Here is a 27142-nt window from a genome sequence, read left to right as displayed (position 1 = left end):
GAGGGAGCTTACAGCCCCTTACAGCCCTTCTTCAAATGGGGTGGCTGAAAGATATAATAAGACTTTATGTAAAAGATGCAAAGTCGAAGCGAAAGCAGATAGAGAAAGAGAGCTGAGAGCTAACACATTAATCGAGGAGTTCAATGACATAGAGCTGACATGAAACATGGCATCCTTAGCCAGGCATGCAGCACTCTGGCTATCACATCTAAGTACGAGTGTTTCGGTGGGCAACCCAAAATCCTTAACCAAACAACCAAGCCAAACTGCTTCTTTTGAAGCTTCAGTGGTGGCTGAGATATATTCAACCTCAGTGGTGGTAGAGAGTGCTACTATTTTTTGCAATCTAGAGCACCAAGAAACCGCCCCACCCATCAAGGTAAAGATATACCTGCTAGTAGACTTGCCAGTATCCAAGTCACCTGCCATGGCTGCATCACAATATCCCTACAGATCTAACATACCCTTGCCATAGCAAATACATTTTCTTTATGTACTCTTAAGGTACCATAAGATACATTTCACTACTTCCCAATGTGCTTTGCCAAGATTTGACATGAACTTGCTTACAACTCCCACTGCATAAGCAATGTCAGGTCTAGTAACAACCATAGCATACATGAGTGAACCACAAGCTGAAGCATAAGAAACACCCTTCATAGTATTGGCTGCCTTATCATCTTTTGGGCAATCTACTTTGCTAAACTTAAGATAGGGTGAAAAAGGTACACCAAGAGGCTTAGCATCAGCCATAGAAAAACGATCAAGTACTCTGATGTACTTTTCTTGTGAGAGAAATAAGAGTTGCTCTCTATCTCCTGTTACACGCATGTCCAAAATATGTTCAGCTGGACCCAAATCTTTCATAGAAAAGGCTAAATTCAGCTGCCTTTTCAATGCATTAATCTGGCTTTTATACTGACCAGCAATAAGCATATCATCCACATAAAGCACAAGTATAATAAGGCTTCCATCATTAGCCTTCTTAATATATTAGCAGTGATCTGTACTACTCCTTTTAAAATATGTGAGAGTATGAAGGCATCAAACTTTTTATACCATTGTCTAGGAGCCTGTTTCAAACCATACAAGCTTATCTTAAGCTTACATACCAAATGCTCCTTTCCATGTATAACAAAGCCTTCGGGCTGTTTCATATACAACTCTTCATCCAGATCACCATGCAAAAATGCAATTCTGACACCCATCTGATCAAGTTCAAGATCCATAGATGCTACAATGGCAAATAACACTCGAATTGTGGTCATTTTGACAACAGGAGAGAACACTTCGTGAAAATCAATGCCCTCCTTTTGTGTATAGCCCTTAGTCACAAGTCTGGCTTTGTATTTGGGTTTGCCATCCACACATTTGATTTTATAGACCCATTCATTAGGAATGGCTTTTCTATCCTTGGGCAATGTAACCAAATCCCAAGTATCATTCTGATACAATGACTTCATTTCTTCCTGCATAGCAAGCTCCCATTTTTTCTTTAACTCACATGATAAGGCCTCTTTATACGTAAGAGACTCACCTTCATCTGTGAGCAAAATGCAGTCCAAAGAAGGATCTATAGGTCTTCTAACACGTGTAAACCTTCTTATCCAATAATCTGTGTTATCAGGTAATGGATCCACATCCAAGGGAATGTCAATGACCTCGTTGTTTGGCTACTGAACTGCATGTCCAGGTTGCTGTAATTCAATTTCAGGCTGCTGTAATTCATTTTCAGCATGCTGATTTTGGTGCTCGAGCAGATGTTCAGCATCCCCTTACTGCCCATTTTCATCTGGCTCAATAATGATACGCTAATTGTCATAATCGGCATTAAAAGGAGCTGAAATTTCAATGGTTGATGGCTGTTCAAGTAACTGATCATGCTGAAATTTAACTTTCTTTTTATTTGAGTCATTAGATGTGACATTTTTCAGCAGCTTTGACTCATTGAATACCACATCCTAGCTACGTAGCACCATTTTTATGCTTGGAACCCAAACTCGATAGCCCATTTCACCTTCATCTCCATAACCCATGAAGATGCCTCTATGAGATTTCATGTCAAGTTTGGTTCTGCTATCAACACGTACATGTACATAGCATTTGCAGCCAAAGACTCTCAAGTGGTCATATGAAGCAGGTTTGCTAGACCAAACCTCTTCAAGGATGCCACTTTCAAGTGCACGATATAGAGATCGGTTGCAAATATACACCGTAGTTTTACATGCCTCTCCCTAAAACAATTGCAAGAGATTAGCTGTGGACAGCATGCACCGGATCTTCTCACATAACGTGCGATTCATTCGCTTAGCCACACCATTAGATGTTGGGTTGTAAGGAGCTATAAGCTCTCGTTTAATCCCATTGTCATTACAAAACTTATTGAATTCTTTAGACACATACTCTCCCCCATTATCTGTTCTTATGCATTTTAACTTTAAGGCTTTTTTAGTATTAACCAATGCATGAAACCTTTTAAAAGCATCCAATGCCTCACTTTTCTACTTAAGCAAGTAGACCCATAGCTTCCTAGAATGGCCATCAATAAAAGACAAAAAATAACGGGAACCACTATGAGTTTTTATTGGCATGCAAACATTAGAATGGACTAAATCCAAGATACATGCCTTCCTAGAGGCTCCATGAGAGTAGAGACTCTTTACATGTTTACCAGAAACACAATCATCACAAAAGTCAAGCTTTGAGCTTTTCACATCAACTCTTCCAAGTAAAGAGAGTACCTGAAACCCTTTTGGCTCATATGTCCAAGACGCTTGTGCCATAACTCCATGTGTGACTGTACTTCAACAACTCCAACAAACTTTCCAGGAAGTACCTTGCAGTAGAGATAATACAAAGTCCCCTTTTTACTACCTCTAGTGACTAGCATAGACCCTTTCTGTATTTTCCACATAACACCCCCAAAAGTAGTGAAGTAACCTTTGTTGTCTAGCTGCCCAACAGAAAACAAGCTCTTCTTGATGCCAGGAACATACCTAACATCATGAAAAATCAATTCTTAACCATTCTCTAGAGCCAGGTGTATGGTGCCTATTCCTTCAATATCACATGCATGATTGTTGCCCAGGTAGACTTTTCCAAGATTACCTTCTGTATAAGTAGAAAAACACTCCAGAGATGGAGTTACATAAAAAGAAGCACCGCTATCAACAATCCACGATTGTGACAAACCATCATGAGCTAACAACAAAGCATCTATCACATTTGTTTTAGTGATATACATGTCCTCCACTGTCATAACAAGCGGATCTAAAAATGCAACCAGCAAATCAGCATCTTTATCATCTTCTATTTCCTCAATAACAACACTAGATACCACATTTGCTTTTTCTATCTCTTTAGGGGTAGAGCTGTCATCCTTGTCATTCTTTTTGTCTTTTGCATTAGCCTGCTTCTTACGTTCTTGTTCTCTTTTAAAGTACCTGCAAAATCGAGCTTTTTATGCCCTTTGTGACCACATTGATAGCAAGTTACATCTTGCTGTTTTTCCTTGCTTTTGTTGCGATTTTTGTTTTTATTAGCAGCATTATACCTTTTTTCAGGTCTTCCTCTTACATCGTAGGCTGATCCACTGTTTTCCCCACTTGCCTTGCGTCCAATCTCTTCATTCAGAATAGAACCACGCACACCATCAAATGTCAAGTTGGGGTTATTGCTCAATGACACAACCAATGCTTCCCATGAATCGGGCAAGGTCATAAGCAAGAAGATAGCCCTCAATTTAGGATCAAAAGCTAGCAAACCTGAATCCTGTAATTGACTCAAAATACCTGTGAAAGCATTCAAATGCTCTAAGGCAGATTTGGACGAGATGTATCTGATTGACAGGAGTTGTATTCTCATAAGTAGCCTTGAGCTTCTTCCAAACTATATAGGCAGTATCAAGCCGCTTTATATCAACCAAGATATCATCTGTGACGGCCATTTTAATGTAAGTAATGGCCTTTTTATTCATTTTAGCCCAATCGTCATCTAACAAAGCAACAGGCTTATGTTCTTCTAAAGCATCATCACAATCCTTTAGAAAGAGTATGCCCTACATTCGATCTTTCCAAAGATCAAAACAATTTCTGTCAAATTTACGAATCTCAAAGAGATTCTGTGTCAAATGTAGATGCACTGCCAACCATCTTCAGCAATACACAACTGCAATAAAGGGCTGAATGCTTTCAGCCAATAGCAAGGTTTCTAAATTGTACCAACAAGTACACACTCTTGTACTTCCAAGGTGTCCAAGAAGCAAGCGTTTAGCTGCAAATTTCAGTCTCGGTACTGATTACAACATACGCACGAAACAAATCTGATACATTTGCATTAAGGATAACTCCCACTTCAATAATACATCACCAAAATCCCCAAATGCTGTATTTACCACTATTTCACTGCATAATGAGTATTCAGCAATACATGTACCAAGAGAAGCTGCCCTTTTTCAACATTTGAAGCATCCAATACTCAAAAGACTCCCACTCAACAATGAATTTGCTGCAAATTTCATTGTCCAGTCTCAAAACGACTCAAAAATACATCACCAATGTGAAAAGCCCCAAAATTTCTGCGATGAATCTGCTCCAATTGCATAAATACATCTTCCCAAGCATCAAGTATGGGCTAATGTTGCAGAAATTTCACGATTTCTGCAAAAGCCCCAAATTTTGGGATCCAAGAGTGCACAATTTTCAAGAAATTGGCTCAACCATGCAAAATTTTCACTTGCATTTGAGAATCCCCAAAATTTCTGAGGCCTGTGCACTCAATGTCTACAATTTATGGTTCAGGAGTCACTAGAATATGTGTCAAGCACCAAATTTGGGAAAAGCCCCAAATTTTAAGAGGGAAACTTGCAAAGACACAAAGAATAAAAGAATGTATTTATACCTAGGGTATGGTACACTTACACCTATTAGGGTGGATTCACATGTGTGAAGTAATATATACATGGGACAAAAGAGTGCAGTGCATGTTTTCCACTGCTAATTTTCCTCATGAATTTTGGGGAGAGGCACTCAAAACGGTGGTTCACATTTGCAATCACTCTCCAAACAAGTCCTTAAATAATGGCATCCTTGAGGAGGTTCGGTCTGGCAAATCGGCCTCATATGACCATTTACGCATATTTGACTGTGATGCTTTTGTGCATGTTTGAGATGAGCTGAGGAACAAACTTGACCCAAAATCCACCAAAGGCATCTTCATGGGCTATGGTGATGAGGGTGAATTTGGCTACAATGTGTGGTTACCAAATTATTCGCAGCCGTAATATTGTGTTTAATGAGGAAAATTTGTTGAAAGGTACTTTAGCCTCAAATGAAGATATGAAAAAGGTCAAATTTCAGAGTTTGCAACCAACTATTACTTCAGAAAATGAGCCACATGGTGCTGTACCACAGGCTGAAACTGATGATCAGCCGGTTATTTTCGAGCCAGATGATGATGGACAGCAAATAGGAGCACAAGGAGGTCATGGACAACAAGATAGGCTTGCTGATTATGAAATTGCAGGTGCTGGTAATGAAAATGAAGGTGCTGCACAGCATGAACAGCATGCTGAAAATGGCTTACAGCAGCCAATAAATGCTGAAAATAACATACCTCTAGATATAGACCCAATTCTTGAAAATATTGATCATTGGGTACGCAAGTCTACACATGTTAGAAGGCAACCACATAGGTTTGACCCCTCCTTGCATTACCTGATGTTTACAGATGAGGGTGAGCCTCTTACATACAAAGAGGCCAAGTCATGTGAATTTAGCAATAACTAGAAGCTAGCTATGCAGGAAGAGATTAAATCTCTATATGCAAATGATACTTGGAATCTTGTGTCATTGCCCAAAGGAAGGAAGCCTCTTCCAAACAAATGGGTTTACAAAGTAAAGACAATTGGTGGGAAACCCAAGTACAAGGCAAGATTGGTTGCTAAAGGGTATATGCACAGAAGAAAGGGATTGACTTCCAAGAGGTCTTCTCACCTGTTGTGAAGATGACCACTCTATGTGTGCTTTTTGCTCTCACTGATGTATTGAACTTAGAGCTGTACCTAATGGATGTAAAAACAGCTTTCTTGCATGGTGACATTGATGAGGAAATTTACATGAAACAGCCTGAGGGATTTGTAGTTCCTGGAAAAGAGCAAATGGTGTGTTAAACTAAAACGCAGCTGGTATGGGCTGAAGCAAGCACCACGGCAATGATACAAAAAGCTTGACACTTTTATGCTATCTCATGAGTTTACACGTAGCCATGCAAATCATTGCTTGTATATGAAAAAGGATACAGATGGCAGCCCCATCATACTTGTTTTGTATGTGGATGATATGTTGCTAGTTGGGAAAAGGAAGACTAGCTAGGATGCTCTCAAAAATCAGCTGAAACCAACTTTCTTCATCAAAGATTTGGGGAATGCAGAGCATATTTTGGGCATGAGGATTCACAGAGATAGAATACAAAAATTGTTGTTTTTATCTCAAGAAAAGTACATTGAAAATGTACTGGGCAAATTTAACATGGTTGAAGCTAAGGCTTTTGAGGTACCCTTACCTCCTTACCTTAAGCCTAGTAAAGCCAACAGCCCAAAAGATGATGTGGAAGCAAATGCTATGAAGGGATTCCCTTATGCGAATCTCTCTTCGAACCGCACATCTCAGCTTGTGTAGACATCCCGCTTGACGAGATCAAACAAGCGATAACCTTGGGACTGGGAACTGTAGCCAACAAAGACTTGTCATCGAGAAGTTGCCTCAAACTTGTCATGCTACGTCTTCGGGATGTGCACATAGGCGTCACACCCAAAGATACTAAAATAAGAGACATCAGGCTTAGTCCCAAAGTAAGCCTCAAAAGGTGTCATCCTGTCAATGGCCAAAGTGGGAGATCGATAGGTGTAGGGACCGGTTAGGCACGAAGATCGAGACAAACTGTCCTACACGCACTAAGAGAAAGAGAGAGTGAGAGAGAGTGAGAGAAAGTGAGAGAGAGCAGAGTAGAGAGTGAACACGTTTTCAGATACAATGACGATAGTGTACCTTTAGATTTTTAGATAGATATATATGTGTAAGTACAAGTGCTAAGGGTGTATTAACACCTGAGCACATTTAAAAGGCACCAGGCCTTTATTCCCAACAACCTCCCACATAAAGGCAATGTGCCTTAAGAGGAGAAAAGAATCAGCTAAGTCTAGACATGTACAAAGCTGAAATACATATATCTATCCAACTCCCATCATCTCGACAATGAGCAAACCGCTCTGCTGGAAGATCCTTCGTGAGAAGGTCTGCAGGGTTATCATCTGTATGCACTTTGACAAGCTCAATGCTTTTGCTATCAAGTACATCTCTAATGAAAAGATACTTCACCTGTATGTACTTTGTCTTTGCATGAAAGACAAGATTCCGTGCTAGCATGATAGCACTCTGACTATCACAATGGAGAACAGGTAACTCTGTGATGCCAAGCTCTCCCACCAGATGTAAAAGCCATAAAGCCTCCTTGCATGCCTCAGTAGCAACCACATACTCTGCCTTTGTAGTAAACAATGCAACACACTTTTGTAGCCTGGATATCCAAGAGATTGCTCCTCCTGTGAAAGTAAACACACACCCAGAAGTGGACTTCCTACAATCCGCATGACCAGCATAGTCTACATCCGTAAAGCCAACAACAGATGCCTTCTGCTTTCCAAAGTAAATGCACAACTCCTTTGTGCCTTTGAGGTATCTCATAATACCTTTCACTACATCCCAATGCTTCTTGCTAAGAGTTGCCATGTATTTGCTAACCACTCCCACTGCAAAGGCAATGTCACGACGTGTAGCAACCATAGCATACATCAAACTGCCAACAGCTAAAGCATATGGTATCTTGGCCATTTCAGCCTTCTCATCATCAGATGTAGAGCTGTCCTCTGCACTAAGTTTCACATATGGAGGCAATGAAACCCCAATTGTTTTTCCCCCCTCCATATTAAAAGGCTACAAAACTTTGGAGATATACTCCTACTGAGATAGATAGAGTAAGCCTTTCGATCTATCTCTGAGTATTTGCATGCCAAGAATGTGATTTGCATCACCAAGATCCTTCATGTCAAAGCTGCCATGAAGACTTTGCTTCAATGAATCCAAGGCATGAGTATCCATGTCAGCAATCAGCATATCATCAACATACAAAACCAAGATAATCAGGCTGCTATCTGCTGCCTTCTTGGTGTACAAGCAATGATCCACTTGACTTCTATGAAAGCTTTGGGACTGCATGAATGTATCAAACTTATGATACCATTCTCTTGGTACTTGTTTCAGCCCATGCAAACTCCTTTTGAGTTTACATATCATTTTTTCCTTCCCTTGTTCAACCAACCCTTCAGGCTGCTGCATATATATGTCTTCATGCAGATCACCATGTAAAAACGCAGTCTTTACATCCATCTGTATGAGCTCCATATCCTCAACTGCAACCAAGCCCAAAATGATTCTCAATATAGTCATCTTGACTACATAAAAGAAAATCACATCAAAGTCAATTCCATGCTTCTGCTTGTACCCCTTTGCAACCAATTTTTCTTTGTACTTTCGTAAGGAACCAGAAGTGACCATCTTGTAAACCCATTTGCATTGAAGGGTTTTCTATCCTTTAAGCAACTATACCAAGTCCCAAGTGTCATTTTTTTCAAGAGATTCCATCTCTGACAGCATGGCTTTATACCATTTCTTGTTGTCCTGTCTGTCCATTTCTTCCCTGAAGCAAGACGGTTCACCACAATCTGTCAACATGACATAATCAACCACATTAATTGCACCAGGAACAAACCTATTAGATTGTCTAGTCGCCCTGGACAATCTCCAGACCCAATGGTCATTGTTTGCTGGCTGTTCCTGCAAATTTCCATTTTCAACATGCTGTCCTGGCATTTCAGCCTGCAAATCAACATTAACAGCTTGTTGTCCTGGCTGTTCCTGCACATGTAATGGCTCATTTTCATGGGCAATAGCTAGCTGATCATTTCCAGCATCATTTCCTGCATTTACAAGTTCATTTACAGCAGGTATTTGCTGATGTACAGCGGGCACATTTTGCTGTCCAAAAGGTATTTCTTCCTGGAATACAACCCTACGAACCTCCTTAGTCTTTTTGGGCTGTTTGTGCATGTGATCTTCCCGGAAGATAACGTCATTGCTGCATACTACTTTCCTTTTCTCGGGATCCAATAATCTATACCCCATTTCACCCTCCTCACCATATCCTAGGAAAATGCATTTACAGGACTTTGGCTTCAGTTTGCTACATTTTTCTTTACGAATGTGCAAAAAAGCCTCGCAGCCAAACACTTTCAGATGAGCATATGAAGGTGGCTTGCCCGACCACGCTTCTTGGAGAACTCTCCACCGCAAAGACCTGTTTGGTGACCGATTAATCAAGTGAACGGCTGTCATAACAGCCTCTGCCCAAAAACCATGGGGTAATGCAACATGAGACAGCATCATACAGACCTTATCTTGTATGGTCCGATTCATACACTCTGCAACTCCATTTTGGGGTGGATTATGAGCGGAAGTGAGCTCCCTCTTTATCCCTTTGTTGTCACAAAATGCTTGAAAGGCTTTTGACACATATTCTCCACCATTGTCAGAGCAAAGACACTTAAGTGTGTTATCTGTCTGATTTTCAGCCAATGCCAAGAATTTTTAAACTTGTTAAGCACTTCATCTTGGTACAAATAGGGTAAACCCATACTTTCTGTGTAGCATCATCGACAAATGTGACAATATTTCTTCCCCCCTAATGCCAATCCTGGCATTTGACTACATCCAAATGTACTAACTCTAGAGGAGAAGATTTCAAAGAAAGAGACTTTTTATGTGATGTCTGTGCATATTTGCCATAAATGAAATGATAACAATGCTCAAAATCAGCATAACGAAGACAATGCAAGTAACCCAAACGAGAAAGCACTTTCATTCTTGTTTGACTCATGGTCCCAACCCGCCATGCCACAAAGAAACGCTTGGCTGCTCGGTCACGGCAACAACATGATCACGCACACTAAATACATGAAGCGGATACAAAGTATCACTCTTGCAACCTCTGGCAATAACCCTAGATCCCTTACAGATTTTTCATTTTCCATCACCAAAGGTGGTATGAAAACCATCATCTTCTAGCTGCCCTGTGCTAATCAAGCTCTTCTTAAGCTGAGGTACATGCCGTACATGTTGAAGTATAAAGACAAAGCCATACTGAAGCAATGACTGCACACTGCCAATACCTGCAATCTTACATGCATAGTTGTCCCCAAGATGGACAACACCATGTCGACCCCCTGTATAGGCGGAAAACCACTCACGATAAGGGGTAACATGAAAGTAAGCACCCGAATCAAGAATCCAAGTATGCATGTCATCATCTATATCTACAAGTAAAGCATGTGCATCAAAGTGTGAAGAGACAAAGAGTACATCACTCCCACTGTCACTGTCATGAGTGACTATATTCACCTCTTCAATTTTTACACTGCTCTTCTTAGGCTGACTGTCCTTCTTCTCTTCCTTGCTATCATCTATCTTCTTGCCTTTTCCTTTCTCTTTCTTCCATTTGTAGCAGTCACGTTTAAAGTGACCCTTCTTGGCACAATGATGGCATTCAACATCTTTGCCACGTGATTTACTGCGTCCCTTGCCATCATATTTGCCCTTTTGATGTGATCTACCTCTAGTATACAAAGCAGTGAAAGACTTACGGGATGCATTATTCTGTTGATTCATCTCTTCCATAAGTAGAGCACTCTCTACATCAACATACAAAAGGATACATTAGAATTGCTCATAGCAGTCCTGAATGTATCCCAACTCTGTGGTAGAGTGCAAAGCAAGAAAGTAGCCTTCAATTCCTCATCAATCATGAACTTCAAGGCAACCAGCTAGCTGAAAATGGAGTTAAACTCACTCAAGTGAGTAGGCATTGTTGTACCCTCTTTCATACGCAAATCCATAAGTTTTTTGCCAATACACTTTGCTTGCAGCACTTTTTTGTGCATACAGTTCTTCCAATCTAGTCCATATAGCATATGTAGAATCCAAACCTTCAATGTTGAAGAGCAAGGCATCAGAATAGCTCTATGGTTGAGCGTGCAAGCTCATTTAACTCATCCCAATCGTCCTAATCCATGTCCGCGGGCTTTGCCCCTTTGGTTTTGATCGGCTTTGCCTGCTTCTTTTGTAACAGGATATTGTAGCACTGCTTTTGCAAAACTGCAAAGTTATGTGCACCTTCAAGCTTCTTTATGCAGGCCAAATTGTCGCCCAATTGACCAAGGTACAAACAAGTACCAATCAGCAATAAATGACCACACAAAAGCACAGATTTCAGATCTGTAATTAAATTTTCAGGAGCACCAAACCATGTGCTACAGCATTATTCAACTGATTACAGCTGTTCCAAGGGCATGTGCATCACATTACATGAGGAATCCCAACATTTCAGCTGCAATTTCTGTTGTACATGTACCCATGGGCATAAAATTTGACACGAACGGTCAAAAGCCCCAAATTTTTGTGCTCAGAACATCAAACACACATCCGCATTTTCTTTGTCATGCATAGAACAGTCCAATTTTGCCAAAATAGAGCAATTTTAGCAAAACCCCCAAATTATACCAAGTGTTGATGTCCAAATTGCGTGGAATTCAACCTGCATGTACATAAAATGACCAAATGCTGCACAAAATTTGCCCAAACTGCAAAAGCCCCAAATTGCATGGGGTCCAATGTGCATCAATGTCGAGAAATTGGGTAAATTTCAGCCCAATTTGCGCATGTACATTAAAAGCCCCAAATCTCGGGGACAAAATGTCACAAATTCCTGCAATTTTTTAGACAAATTTGTTTGTCCTGCATCACATTCCTCAAATCTGGGAAAAGCCCCAAATTTTCTGGCCAAAATATGCACAAATCTGAATTTTGTGCTTAGGTGCGCAAACCTTGGTTAGAAGGGAGAGGACTTTTCAAAAAAAAAAAAGGAAAAAAGGAATAGATGACGGGTCCCTTGACCCGTCAGTCGAGTGCCATGAGCCCCACTACCGGTTCTGTCCGTGCTGGTCACGCTCGTCGCCCGTGCAGCCCAGCACCCTGTCCCTGTTTTGCGTGAGCCTGCCGTCGTGTCACGCAGCAGCAGCCTCCTCGTTCGTCAGCAATGCAGCCGTCAACTCGTCTGCAGCATCGCCTGGTGTTTGTCAGCGCTGCAGCCCGTCGCACGCCTGGTCCACGCCTGCTGCAGTCGCCTGCTACAGTACAGTCGACTGCTGCTCCCGCTACCCACTGCCTGCACGTCATGTCTGCTGGAGACGCTCGTCAGCTGGTTGCCAGTCCGCCACACTCTCCTCGCTGGAGCCTGGCCCTGTCGCCTGTGACTAGCGATATGATGCCTGCAGCTCACGCCTGCGACTCTCCTGCTCGCCTTTGAGCTGTCTCGACAGCGCACTGGTTTTCTGCCTCAGCCTGAAGATCATCTGCAGCACCTTACGCTCTGATACCAGTTTGTAGGGACTGGTTAGGCATGGAAATCGAGACAGATTGTCCTACGCGCAGTGAGAGACAGAGAATAAGAGAGAGCAAAGTAGAGGGTGAACACGTTTTCATGTACAATGACGATAGTGTACCTTTAGGTTTTTAGATAGATATATATGTGTAAGTACAAGTGCTAAGGGTGTGTTCACACCCGAGCACATTTAAAAGGCACAAGGCCTTTATTCCCAACATGAGGATGTGAACTGTCGTAGCCACTAGCTCTGCCCACAGAAACTGAGGTGTCTGTGGATGCTCCATCATGGTGCGCACCATCTCGATCACACTTCGGTTCTTCCACTCCAAAATGCCATTCTCTTGAGGAGTGTTGGTATTCGCAAACTCCTGGTGAATGCCCCTATCTGCACAAAAACAAGCAAACTCATTAGAAACAAATTCACCACCCTTATCTCCGGCCCAATCGGTTCTCCTCAAAGAGAAGCCAATCCTTGAAGTGGGAGAAAGCCTCCGACTTCAACGTCAAGTAGGCCCATGTCATCCTGCTATAGTCATCTACAATCAACATGAAGTACAAGCTACCCTTCAGGGACTCATTCTTCATTGGGCCACAAAGATCCATAGATACAAGCTCCATAGATGAAGTAGACCGCCCTCAAAGCTTTGTTGGGAATTGCATCCCTATGCTACTTCCCACGAATGCAGGAGACACATGGCTGCTGGCTCACCACTATGTCTGCCAAACCTCGAACAAGCGATCCATGTGACGCCTTCCAAAGGAATTCATAGTTTAGGTGGCCAAACCGAGCATGCCATAGCTCGGACTATGTCTGAGAGGTAAGAAAAAGAGAAGTAAGAGCGGAAGAAGACTTCAATTTGTAGATGTCATTCTCCTCATACCTTGAATAGAGAACCTTCCTCGATCCACAATCAAGAACACGAACAGCATCACTATCAAACTCCACCAAGAGACCAAGAGAACAAATCTTATGTACCAAAAGTAAATGATACACTAAACCTGGCACATGCAACACCTCGAAAGTGTGGGTACCACCACGTCCATTTGGAATCAGCTGCATCTCACCCCGTGCAGCAATAGGCACAGAAGAGATCTCCTATGAGTATCTGCCCACGCAATGGTCGCAAATGGGTAACACCTACCATTGAAGGAGTCATGTGCCGTGAGACACCACTGTCCATGATTCACTCTCGAGCCTGGGAAGCTGTCACCACAACATCAGAAGTCTTCGATGTGGGGTTCTCAATGACCGCTAAGTGTAGAAAAACAGTTGATGAGGATGCAACCACCGCTCCATAATCCTTCGTGTCCTTCTTCTTGTCCTTGTCGAGGCAATCCTTCTTCCAATGGCCGGTCTTACCACAAATATGGCATGTTGATTCTTTCTCTTTCTCCTACTTGAATTTGTCGTCCTCCTTCTTCTTCTTTTGGCCCTTCCCCTTCTTCTGAGAGGCTTGACCGACCAATGCCTCCGATTTGGAAGTATAATGTCCCTTCAATTGTTCCTCTTGGTCCAAGACCACAGGAACCAACTCTTCCCATCGAAGAGTCCACTCCCGCCCCAAAGCAATAAGAGCGGAATAAAAGGTACCAAATGGTGGCAGCAACTAGGACAATAAAGTGATCGCCATGTCTTCAAAGGAAATGGGCTTCCCCACATTTTGAACCTGCATCTAAAGCTGCCGAAGCTTGTTGATGTATTCCCTAATCCAAGAAGACTTATTTACGGACAAGGTCTGCACCTGCACCTCCAAAGAAACCCTCTTCATAAGGGTCATCCGGTTGTACATCTAGTCAAGTTCCACCCATATCCATCGAGCCACCATCAAGTACTCTATATGGGCTATCACGGCTGTTGTACAAGACAAAGAAAAAAACGAATCCTAGCATTTAGTTTGTCCCAATGAGACTGGGCTTTGGTCAACTCCACACAAGCACTGGAAGAGAGTTTAGACTCATCTCTCACCGAGGGCCAGTTGATCTCCATCACATGCTCCGCCAAATCATGACTTGATCTGATGGAAGAGCCGGTAAGACAGGGACCTTCCGGTCCATGATCGCCTGGAACTCCATATCAGTCTCAGTAGACATCTTCACCTGCAATGCCTACACAAATGCAAAAGAAACCCCCTCTAACTATGTAAAGGCAGCCTGCTAGGGCTATTGTCTCTGCGTCTCGTACCTTCTTGAATCACCAAAGACCATGAAAATGTAAAATCTGCACTTGAAGGCAAAAACATAGCCTTCTTCCTTCTCTAACAACAAAAAAAGACAGTAGCTTTAGCAAATCTTCTTTTTTTTCGCACGCCCACACTCACCTCAGCCTTGTTCTAATGCACAGCCCACCTGCTCACACTTAAACGCTGAAAACGCAACCTTGTGTCACACTAAAAACTCCTCTTCAGTTAGATCCACCCCAGGTTAGTGCTTCAATGCTATGATACCATGTCGAAGTGAAGCAATGCAGAAGCGAATGACCATAACAAAGAGTGAACGGAGAGAGAAGAGAGAGAAAAAGAGAGTGAAACGCAAAAAATCTGCAGTGAAGAATGTTATATAAAAATGCAGAATTATACACGGGTGCAGAGAGAATATTTGCGTATGTCTCTACCTTAAGGACCTTGATCTCCATCAGCCCGAGTGCTGTCTCCATCACCAACAAGCTAAAATCTATCAGATACAAGTGATCATAACTGCTAGAAACTCAGCCTTTAAAATGCTGAAAAGAATGCCTCATAAAATGCCAAAATAGGCAAAATGCAGCCGACTACAGACGAGGACAGTCCAACTGCTACCACGTGGCACTGTTGACGTGGCAAGGAGCTAACTCTTAAGAGGTGGTTGATGGTTGAAATCTGCACGGTAGAGTGAGAAACCTACACAAAAGGATGAGGTGAAGGGTGTCCCAAAAAATTAGGGTTTTGGGAAACCACTGAAACTCTCTCGAACCGTATACCAAATTTGCATTTTTCATTAATTAAGCGTGTTTTGGGGCTGTTTAAAAATGCAAATCGGCTATAAAGCATGTGTTAGCTCAACAATAATAACCAAAGTTGTATCATCATTGCCAAAAATACAATGTTCCATGTGCACACCAAACATATAGAGATTCAATAGAACTATATGTGTGATTTGATCAAAAATGGGATAATCGAGTTGGTTATTATTTTTCTTTGGGTTCAAGAATTTTCTCTTGGATTAGCAAGAAGCAATGAACAATGGCATTGTCTTCTCCCAAGGCAGAATATATGCCAAATTATTTTGCTATATGTGAAGCCATACGATTAAGAAGGATGCTATGGCACATGGAAGCGCAAGATGAAGAGCAAATTGTGCTAAGATGTAATTATGAAGATATGCTAGGGTTTGCACAGAGAAAACATAGAATATAGAAACACGACTAAAACACAATAACTCAAACAGCAATGCAATAAACGCAAACCCTAAATGCAAAACACAAGATGCAAAACACAAACAAAAAAAAAAAAAAAACTGAAACACAAATAAAAAAGGAAACAGAACTTTAAAGGGAATGAATCAATGTTGTAAATGAATGAGAAAATGTACAAAATGCTCAAGGGCAAAGTTGCCCAACAACCACTAGCACTCATGGAACCAAGCTCAGGGAGGTAGTGATGTCTCATCTACCAAAAATGGATCCCGAGTGTAATAACCACTAGTTAGAGTAGAGGCTGATGAAGAAAAGTGCTAAAAACACAAAAGTGACATGTTGTAGATGCAAATGCAAATTAGACCAATGCCAGAAATGGAAGACAACACACTAAAAATCAGAGCATACCAATCTTTGGGACTAGAACTGGTAAACATAGCAATGTAACCACCTGAAAATGATAGCAACTGATCCCGACAATTGTGGGAGACTAGGCGACAGGTATACACCATTGTAGTAGCAGTCGTTGGGAGCTGGACAATCAATGGGAGAGGGGTTATGGCCGAAACCTACAAGACATGGATTGGCTATTTATAGATATAGAAGGATCCTCCCAAACTAAGGTTTTGCTTAGGAAACACAAACTCTCTAGGATTGCACACCATTTTAATGAGACTTTTTGTACTTTACATTTTGGGGCTGTTTTAAAGAGCTACTCGGATTGTAATGCATTTTTAGCTCAACAATAACAACCAAAGTTACATTGCCATTTTCAAAAATACAATGTTTCAAGTGTACACCAAATATATAAAGATTCAATATAGAACTATATGCATAATTTAGAATGGGATAGAGTTGATCTAGTGTCCAAAAAAAGAGAATGAAGCAAATATCTTGACCCAAGCCTTTTACAAAGGATCTACTTTGAGTTCATTTTCAGAGACTTAACCCGCATAAGATGCCATCAATGATCCATGGTGCTCAAAGTTATAAAGCCCCCATCATGAGAAGAAGCCATGTGTGAGCTCGAACATTTGTTGATTAAATCTTAACTTGTATGTCAGATGAGTCTATGTGACCGTATGGCAAAAAGGCGACCTTTCTAGGTCTAGCCTTTAGGTTAGATAGAGTAGTTAAGTAAGTAGGAAGTTGAAGCACATACATTGAGTTGCGAGATGTGCGAGTTATTGGAGACTCCTCTTTTGGGTCCTAGGGGCCAAGAAAAGAAATCCTTGATTGAGGGGTCCCATTGGCCCCCTAGCAGGAATCTGACCTGACCACTTTCATGGGCTATAAAAAGAAGACCCCCTAGAAACCATGATCTATCTATCTTTCACACGATCTGAGTTCGTTTAGCTAGCCTTAAAATCTTTACCCAGAATCTATCTAGATCACCATCTAAGCTTCAAAGAGAAAGCATACAAGCGGACAGCGCCATCATTGTGTCACTTTGTTTGCAAGTAAATACATCTTAGTTTTTCTTGAATTAATTGTGTACTCTCTATTGAGGGTGCGAGATATGCTCAATAACCCACCCTCATAAGATACCATCGATGATCCATGATGCTCAAAGTTGTAAAGCCCCCATCATGAGAATAAGCCATATGTGAGCTGGAACATTTATTGGACCTTAACTTGTGTATCAAATGAGATCTATGTGAATGGATAGTAAAAAGGTAACCTTTCTAGGTCTAGTCTTTAGGTTAGATAAAGTAGTTAAGCAAGTAGGAACTTAAAACACATGCATCGAGCTGCGAGGTGTGATAGTTATTAGAGAGCCCTATTTTCAATTCCAAGGGCCAAGGAAAGGAACCCTTGGTTATAGGGGACCCTAGCAAGGATTCTGAGGTAACACCTCTAGGCACATAGTAAAAGGAATATTCCCTCATCAATAAGCAAAGGTTAATACTATGGCATGTCAATCAAGCAGACCTAACTACTTTCATGGAGTGTAAAAAAGAAACTCTCTCAAAACCATGATCTATCTATCTATCTTTCACCCAATCAAAGTTCATTCAACTAGCCTTAAGATCTTCACCTAGAATCTAGCTAGATCGCTATCTAAGCTTCAAGAGAAAGCCCACAAGTGGAGAAGGCCATCATTGCATCGCCTTGTTTGCAATTAAGTATATCTTAGTTCTTCTCTAATTCATTGCGTACTCTCTATTCTTTACTCAATTGATATTTATTGTGCACTATGTAAATTCTTACACTAAGTTGATGAAATTCCACCAAGTCCAAATGCTTGTTTGTCTTTGCATTCACAGCAACACATTCTGCATTTCTATTCTCTTTTTCTTTTTCATTTCTCTCTCAAATCAATCATCTAATGTAAGCTTGGTTTTATAAAGAATCATCCTTGTATCAGCAACGATGAATCCACACTTTCCATTCTCTAAACAATGACTTAAGGGCTTAGGACTATCGGATTGGAAAAGCTATATTAACAGAACGTAAAGGACTGTAATATCTACCATTAGACACATCAAGCTCCATCATTTGGACATGCTGCTTGTTAGTGCCTTCGAGTGATTCATCTACCTGTTACAGTAAATAGTTGAAAAGAAAACCAGCAGAACGGTGTGCAAAGGAAGCCATCCAAAGCACAATATTTCATTTTTTCGTTCTTCTCTTTTTCTTACTCTTTCCCTTTGGAGAGATGGTATAATGTATTTTATCCCCCTATTTCTTCTTCTTTAAAGATAGGGTAACAGGATTCCACAGAGCTTACGAGAATAGTGACGATGTTAGAGGTGGCAACGGCAAGGAGGTTGTCGTCGGACCACTTGACAGCATCAGGGTAGGCGGGGCTTCCAATCAAAGGCGTACAAAAAGCAGGGGCGGAAGCGTCTTCGTCCTCTTCTTCTCCTTCTTCTTCTTCTTCTCCTCCCCCTTCCCCTTCTTCTTCTTCTTCGACTCCCTCCGGGTATTCATCTCTGTCTCCGGCGTCATCTACGTCTGCAGTTTCGTCGTCTGCTTCGTTTTCTCGAGCTCGTATGAGAGCATTTACGTGAATTACCTGCACAGAGGACTGCTGATGCGATGGCCGACGACGAGCGCTGGTCTTTTGCTTTTGCTGACGGTCAGTGCTGGCCTTTTCTCGCCGTGGTGGCATCGTCCCGACGCTCGATGCAGGATTCGAACCTGCGAACCTACATCCCCTCGCTCTAACCTCATCAGCTCTCTCGCTCTATCTAACCTCCGAAAGTTACTTTTACATTTGTTTTATGTTTCGGATTCTATGGAGTGTCCGTTGAGAGGGTCTGAGGCCAAGGCTTGGTTCGGATGAACTAAGGCTGGTTACAAACCAAGTGATGGTGGCCAAGCCCTATCTAGAGTGTGGGCATGCATTTTTTGAAATTGGGCGCTAACAGGAGCGTCATACCTTTACATATCAAATAGACATAGTTTGTAAAAAAATAAAAAATTAAAAAATTATAAATCTTTAATTGGTTGCAAATGCAAAAAGTGCACCTTGGTCCACCACTTTACAAAGTGAGTAGAGGAGACTCCCCATTCAAAAGTGGGCAAGGAGTTCACTTGTTTAACAAGTAAACAATAGTTCACGTCCTCTCCAATGTGTAAAGGATTGCGAATGCCCAACCCTTAAATAAGTGCTTTGATTGATTAAAGCTTACAAAATGGGCATCTGTCATTTGGTGTGTAACCAACCTAATTGAGAGTGAAAAATGCAAGAGCGTCGTGCCAATTTGTTTTGCTATGATTGGTCCCATATTTTCTCCGCAACAATGAGTGGATTTGGGTTAGGGATCTCCCCCACCCAACACTTGTACCTGCAAGTTCGGGAGGTGCTCAAGCATGAAAGACCTCCCAAACCGAAGCAATTTTGAATTAAGAAAGGTGGAAAGTGACAAGTGGTGGAAATGCAGCTCATGGTTGCTCTCTCTTGGCCGACTCTTTCCTCTCTCTCTCTCTCTCTCTCTCTCTCTCTCTCTCTCTCTCTCTAGCTGAGCAGGCGGAGGAAGTCGTGCACCTTCATTGGGCAGCAAGGATGCGCAGGGTCATCGCAAGGCCATTGGGCTGCCTAGCCACCATCAAGGCCACTGGCAAGGCCGCCATCAGGTTTGGTCAGGTTGCCATTATCGTTGGGCGTCGTGGTCAAGCCACATGGGCCGTCGTAGAGCCATAGAGCAGGAGCTATCGTCGGCCCACCCAAGAGCTACCATTAATCCCCTAGGACCCGCCTAGGTCCATCATTGTAGGGCAACAAGGCCACATGGCCGCAGGGGTCACCACCCTAGCCGCCCAAGAGTGTGTGTGTGTGTGTGTGTGTGTGTGTGTGTGTAGGTGAGAGAGGAAGAGGCAGAGAGGGAGAGGTAGTGAGAGAGAGATGGAGTGTGTGTTAGTGTGAGTGAGGTGAGAGAGGGGGAGAGTGTGTGTGGGTGTGTGAGAGAGGGGGTGGTGAGAGGTTAGAGAGAGAGAGAGGGAGGGGTTAGTGAGAGAGTGTATGTGAGGTGGATAGAGAGAGGGGGATTGGTAAGAGAGAGAGGGAGGGAGGGAGGGAGAGTGTGTCTGAGAGGTGGTAAGAAGGAGAGGGGTTGGTTGGCGAGGTTAGAGAGGGAGAGGGAGAGAGGGTAGGTAAGTTGGAGAAAGAGAGAGAGGGTTAGTGAGAGTGTGTGTGAGAGGTGGAGAGAAAGGGGGAGCTTGATAAGAGAGAGAGAGGGAGTGTGTGTGTGTGGGAGGTGGTGAGAGGTTAGAGAGAGAGGGAGAGGGAGAGGTAGGTGGGTTGGAGGGAGAGGGATTGGTTAGCAAGATTGAGTACGTGTGTGTGTGTATGGGCGAGGTTTGATATTTATTAAATTTAATTTATTTGTAAATATTTGATATATTGCTTTATTTAATATTTAGTTTATTGATGGTACAATTTAATTTATTGGTGTTTTGGTTGTGTATTTGTAGGCAAATGGGTTTGTGAGAGGGAGAGAGGGGGGCGATGAGAGGTTAGAGAGGGAGAGGGAGAGAGGTTCATTATAGAGAGAGAGAGAGCAGGTAGGTTAGTTGGAGAGAGAGAGATAGAGGGTGGATTAGTGAGTGTGTATGCTCTTATCATCTCCCTCTCTCTCTCTGTTAGTAGCAGCAAGGGAGCACGAGAGTAGCAGCAGCAATTGCATAGGGAGGATAATAGCAGTAGCACACCTCCCTCCCTCCCTCCCTCTCTCTCTCTCTCTCTCTCTCTCTCCGCCACTTGTGGTCCACCTAGGAGCCATCCACGAGCCCACTTGTGAGCCAGCATGCTTTGAGTTGAGTGAGTGGGGAGAAAGATGTGCACCTTTGTCGAGGAGGGCCATGCAGGGTTGCTACAAGGCCATCGAGCTGCCTAGGAGCCACCATCATTGTTGGTGTCGAGCCATCATCATCGAGCATCATGGTCGAGCTAGGTGCCATCATACGGTGGCAGGGCCACCGGCCCAAGAGCGTGTGATCTGCCCATAGGAGCCACCTAGGGCCGTCCTCATAGGGCAGCAAGGTTTTAGGGCTATAAGGGTCGTCGTTTGGCCTGTCGCCACCACCGCCAAAGTCACTACCGAGGTCACCACTAAGATCACTACCCTAGCCACCCGAGAGAGAGAGAAAGAGAGAGAGAGAGAGGATTATCGTGGGCCACACAAGAGCTGCCAAGAGAGAATGTGTGGGTGAGGTGAGAGAGAGAGAGAGAGAGAGAGAGAGAGAGAGAGAGAGAGAGGGTGTATGTGTGTGTGTATGAATGAGAGAGGATGTATGTGTGTGTGTGTGTGTACGAGAGTGAGTGGGAGAGAGCGAGTATGTGAGAGAGAGGGAGGTGGAGAGAGATGGAGGGAGAGTGAGAGAGGTGGAGAGAGAGACTCTGTGTGTGTGTGTGTGAGCGAGTGGGAGAGAGTATGTGTGAGGTGTAAGAGAGAGAGTGTGTGTGTGTGGTGGGGAGAGAGGGAGAGTGTGTATGTGTGTGTATGTCTGAGAGGTGGTGAGAGAAGGGGGTAGGTTGGTTGGAGAGAGAGAGGTTTATTGGAGAGAGGAAGAGGGGTTGGTTAGGGAGGGAGAGAGAGTGTGGGTGAGATTTGTTATTAATTTATATTGATTTATTTGTTAATATTTGACTTTTTTTAATCTTTAGTTTGTTGTTTGGTACGGTTTAATTTATTGATGTTTTGGTTATGTGTTTGTAGGTTGATGGGTTTTGCTTGTGAGGATTGTTTTTGTTTGCAAATTTTGACAGCTATTATCAAAGTTAGTGATCTCTCTCTCTCTCTCTCTCTCTCTCTCTCTCTCTCTCTCTCTCTCTCTCTCTCTCTCTCTCTCTCTCTCTATGGTTGTAATTTTGTTTTGTTCTATTTTTTTGTTTATTTATTGTTGGTTTTGTATGTGTGTGTGTGTGTGTGTTTTGTTTATGTAAGTGTCGATTGGGTTTGTTGGCATGTTAGTAGGTTGGTTATCTTATGTTGGTTACATTAGTTGGTTGATTAGGTAGAGAGAGAGAGAGAGTGTGTGTGTGTGTGTGTGTAGGTTAGTTAGTTAGTTAGTTGGAAGATTAGTTATGTTAGTAAGTTAGTTGGTTAGTTAGGTAGAGAGAGAAAGAGAGAGAGAGAGAGAGAGAGAGAATGGTTAGCACGTACTTCTTCTTCCTCTTCCTCTTCTCTCACCTCTCCCTCTCTCTCCCCTCCTCTTTGTCTTTTTCTTCTCCTTCTCTTTCTTTTTCTTTTTTTTTTCTTATTATTCTCTCTCTCTCTCTTTCTCTCTCTTCTTCCTCTCTCTCTCTCTCTCTCTCTCTCTCTCTCTCTCTCTCTCTCTCTCTCTCTCTCTCTCTTCTTCCTCTCTCTCTCTCTCTCTTCCTACTTGTCTTTCTCTCCCTTCTCACCCCTCCTTAGTGAGATAGAGTAGGTTCATTATGTTGGTTATGTTAGTTACTTAGTGAGCTAGTTAGTTAGGCAGGAGAAAGAGAGAATGGTTTGTATATCTCTCAAGGTTAACATATGCTTTTTATCCAATATGGAGGCTTCTGCAACAAACAAGAATGTGTTCGTAGAAAATGTTGTGCACAAAATGAAATAGGCCATAAGGAAGAAGGCAATTCATCACATGCTTAAGCATATTAGAGGGCACAATAGTTTTGGTGGTTTCTTAAGGGCCATTCATCTCTTCGATGGGATTGAAAAGCAAGTGAAGACATTGTCTCGGCATAAAAAAAGCTTTGATTTCTCTTGGTGAGAACATTGGTGATTGTTTGCATAGCATCGAGAGAATATTGGAAGTGAAGTATACGAATGTAACCTTGTTGATGGAGTAACAATGCAAGGCGAGTTAGAGGAGATTAGGAGTTATATAGGTGACATTTATGAACACATCCAGAAAAATTCGTGTCTACATGTTGGGTCTTCGGATGATCAAAAAGAGAAGCTGAAAGACATTATTAATAATACAACCCGTATAGAGTATGGAATGCGTGAGTTAATTGCCCACAAGAATTAGAACTTGGTGACACAAGAGAACATTGCTCCTGATGTGCAACTTACTTATTTGAAAGATTATCCTAATAGATTTTCTGCAATGTTAACGCAAATAAATCCCCGCGTAGGCTCATCACCATCGTTTGCTTGATATATGTAGTCTTTGCATGACATCTAAAATGAGTTTTTAAGGAAAATCCCCATTTTCAAGCACATTGTTTAACTCTTGCAAATTATAAAACTATTTTAAAGCCATTTTAATAGTCCATTCTTCCCTTTGTCTCTCTCTTGATTTTGCTGATGTTGTGACTTGACCACTTTCAAAAGGTTGTAGGCTATGTTATTGTGATTGAATTCTAAAAAAGGGGACTACCACATTCTCATACTTTGCTAATTTTAGAGAATTCTTTTAAACCTTCTAAAGTATGTCACTATGATAGAATGGTTTGTGCTAAGTTGCGTGATAGAGTTAAGTTTCTAGTCTTATTTGAGACAATTTCAAAATGCAACATTCATGGCCCTTGCAAACAATTGAACCCCAAGAGTCCTTGCGTGGAAAAAGGGTAAATGTACTAAAGACTACCCTCGAAAATTAGTGGACATGACAATGGTTGATAGTTCTAGCCATCATATCTATAGAAAGGCGAGATTATGGAAATACGGTGATCATAAATGGTAATGTTATTGGTAATTAGTGGGTTGTTCCGTATAATTCTTTATTGAGTAAGAAGTATAATGCACACATAAATGTGGAGGTGTGCTCAATAGTGGTGATTGTTAAGTATTTGTATAAGTATATATATAAGGGGCATGACCATCCAACGACCAAGTTTTCTACTAGGGTCGATTTAGTACAAAATGGTGGTAATGTTTATGAGGTGGACGAGATCTAGAGTTATTTGGATGCATGATATGTTTTTGCCTCCGAGGCATGTTGACGGATCTATGATTATCCATTGCAAAATAAAAAGCCTGATATATAGCAGTTGCAGGTGCACTTGCCAGGTGAGAACTATGTGGTGTTTTGAGATGCAAATAATATATCGAGTGTTGTGCAAAATGAAGACATTGAGAAAAATACTCTTACTAAATGGTTTGTATGTAATCACATTCATTTGGAGACTACAATTGTCCACTATCAAGACTTTCCAATATATTGGATGTGGAATGCATGATATAAGATGTGGATAAAGAGGAAGCGTAAGAATACATGTGGTCATATGTATTTTGTGGCACCTACCTATGGTGAGCTTTATTATTTCTGCATGCTTTTTTAATAGGGTGTCAAGAGTGTACTTCTTTTGAAGATATGCATATTGTTGACAATGTGGTCTATGATTCTTTTAGGGATGCTTGCGTTGCAAGGGGTATGTTGGAGAGTGATGATGAGTATGTTATGTGCTTGAAAGTAGTTGCCTTCGGTAAACTGGTGCTCAACTTTGTATTTTTTTTTGTTATAATTTTGGTATTTTGTGAGCCACAAAGGGTTGGCCAGTCATGGTAAAGATTTTTGGTGCCAATTGTAGAGGAATTCATGTATAGATTGCAACTACAACACTTGTATACCTCTCTTGGCATTCTATAGCATGAGGCGTCTAACATGGCTTTGTTACATCTCCAAGACCTTTTACTCCATACAGGGCGGCGAAGACTCTGTGATTTTGATGGGTTGCCACAACCTCATCAGTCAGACTCTCAACTGCGTGATAACCCCCTTTTGCAAGATGACTATGCATACAACGCATCGAAACAGTGTAGCGTTTCTGAATTTATGGAGGTAATGTTGAATGACGGGGAGAGAATTGCCTTTGGTACAATTATTGATGATGCTGATGCAAATATTGAGGGTGTATTCTTATTGGATTTCCTCGATGGGTCAAGAAAGACTTTCATGTATAACTGCTTGCTTGTGAGGGTGCGCAGTGGTGGTCGTATAATGTTGGCAGCAGCGTCGTGTAGCATTGATGCCGTTCTCTTATTGGATGCTCATACAACTCACACATGGTTTAAAATCCTAGTAAACTTGAATAGTCGATCCACTTGTAACATTCTTGTTCAAAGCGACCTTGCTTAGTTGTTGAGACAATCGAGCCTTATTTTATGGGATGAGGCTCCTATGACCCATCAATATGCCTTTATAGTAATTGATAAAACTTTGAGAGATGTTATGAACTGTGATATGCCATTTGGTGGAAATATTGTTTTATTTGGAGGGGATTTTAGGTAAAACTTGCCAGTTGTGGTGAAGGGAACACATGAGGATATTGTTAATGCTGCACTGTGTTACTTAGATTTGTGGCTTTATATGTGAAGGTGTTAAGGCTGTCTAGGAATATGCGAGTGTTAGCATCTAGTAATGTGGTAGACAATGGGTTAATTTGTTTGATTCAAGGGATAGGGGATGGAGTGGGCATATCCAAAAACTATGATAAATTGTGTGTTCCACTTGGCATGGTGTTAAATGGACACTCTATTGAAACCTTGATGAGTAGTGTATATAGTGATGTGTCCAGTGTGGGTGACTATACAACATATTTCAATGAGCAAGCTATACTTGCATCATGGAATACGGAGGTGGCTACTTTCAATGAATATGCATTGCAGTTGATGCCATGGGAGGCTAGGCAATATTATCGTGCAAACTTGATTGCAGAGACAGATGACTCATTTTTGTACTCTGTTGAGTATTTGAACACATTAGATCTTGGGGGTGGATTTCCTCCTCATTTATTATTGCTAAAGGTAAATACATATGTTATTCTTCTTGGAAACCTAAACCAAGGAAGGGGTTTGTGTAATGGTATATAGTTGATATGTAAGGCCTTCAATAGAAATGTGATAGATTCTAAGATAATAATAGGGGAAAATGTGGGTGAACCAATTTTTATTCCTAGGATTACTTTTATTTTCAATGTTGCACAGCTACCATTTACTATGAAACATAGGCAGTTTTCCATTCAATTGGCATTTACTATGATGATCAACAACTTGCAAGGGTAGACTCTACCAATTGTTGGGCTTTATCTAAAAGCCCCAATATTTACGCATGGTCAGTTGTATGTTGCATTTTCAAGGGTAAAATCTTCACATTGTGTGAAAGTCCTATTGTGGGCAACAAGGATGGGGACATGACCATAGACATTGTGTACAATGATGTATTTCGGAAGGTGTAGTGATGTGCATTGCTTTTTTGCAAGGCTGTAGCTATTGTCGATTGTGTAGGGTCATTGATTTGGCATATGTATGAATTGCTCTTTATGCAATGTTTAATTAGCATATACTCTTTTAAAAGTTATTTTTTATATTTTAATATTTATTCGACTTTTGTAGATGCCTACCTAGAGTGGGGCTATTACCCATCTTAAGGAGCTATAGTGCACATTGTGTACAATAATGAGCAATGATATCATAATAAGGACACTTGCAAGAGTTATTGAGTGTTTACATAATGATGTCAATATAGACATTAAGCTCCCAGTTTTTATTGAGGTTATACATTGTGGATATATGCAATGTTTTGGGGTGCATATGTATAAGGTTGACCACATGAAGAGGTTTCAACGCTCTCACATTGATAAGATACAGAGGCATTGGTCGAAGTATGGTTTCAAGGATTTTGGTTGTTTTATGATACTGCATCAACATCTGTCGATACCTATTGAATGGTTCACAAGTATTTGGCAAGGTATTATTATTTTGGGAGTGAAATGGTCTTTGTTAGTTGTTCTAAATACTTATGTTGAGATTTTGTTCAAAT

General features: G+C 41.6%; 2 protein-coding genes across 4 annotated transcripts in view; one reads left to right on the top strand and one right to left on the bottom strand.

The window, feature by feature from the left end:
* Positions 1-19132, bottom strand: part of LOC148018975 (Transducin/WD40 repeat-like superfamily protein) — a 186797-nt gene extending 167665 nt beyond the window's left edge. For 2 of the 3 annotated variants that reach the window (XM_087701481.1, XM_087701482.1), the window contains exon 1: positions 18675-19132. In XM_087701481.1, coding sequence (XP_087557607.1) covers positions 18675-19058 — 384 coding nt within the window. In that variant the 5' untranslated portion in view covers positions 19059-19132. The remainder of the gene's footprint in view (positions 1-18674) is intronic. The other variant, XM_087701483.1, reaches the window with a different exon arrangement.
* A 5853-nt stretch (positions 19133-24985) lies between these two features.
* On the top strand, positions 24986-26558 carry LOC148018974 (uncharacterized). Its single transcript, XM_087701286.1, has 3 exons — positions 24986-25300; positions 25699-26127; positions 26460-26558. The coding sequence occupies exons 1-3, from the start codon at positions 24986-24988 to the stop codon at positions 26556-26558; spliced, it is 843 nt and encodes a 280-aa protein (XP_087557412.1).
* The last annotated feature ends 584 nt before the right edge of the window (positions 26559-27142 follow it).

This window comes from Lygodium microphyllum, chromosome 20 (assembly GCF_053477565.2).
Source record: "Lygodium microphyllum isolate KBCC chromosome 20, Lygodium_microphyllum_v1.1.10, whole genome shotgun sequence".
Classification (NCBI taxonomy): domain Eukaryota; kingdom Viridiplantae; phylum Streptophyta; class Polypodiopsida; order Schizaeales; family Lygodiaceae; genus Lygodium; species Lygodium microphyllum.
The sequence above is the reverse complement of the archived record's forward strand: the minus strand, read 5'-3'. Positions and strand labels throughout refer to the sequence as shown.

Excerpts from the sequence above, each read along its gene's own strand:
- LOC148018974 (XM_087701286.1), top strand. The coding sequence starts at position 24,986 with ATGGCTTTGTTACATCTCCAAGACCTTTTACTCCATACAGGGCGGCGA. Across the intron at positions 25,301-25,698 it reads ATAACTGCTTGCTTGTGAGG|GTGTTAAGGCTGTCTAGGAA; the intron begins GTGCGCAGTGGT and ends TTATATGTGAAG. Across the intron at positions 26,128-26,459 it reads CTCATTTATTATTGCTAAAG|GGTAAAATCTTCACATTGTG; the intron begins GTAAATACATAT and ends TGCATTTTCAAG.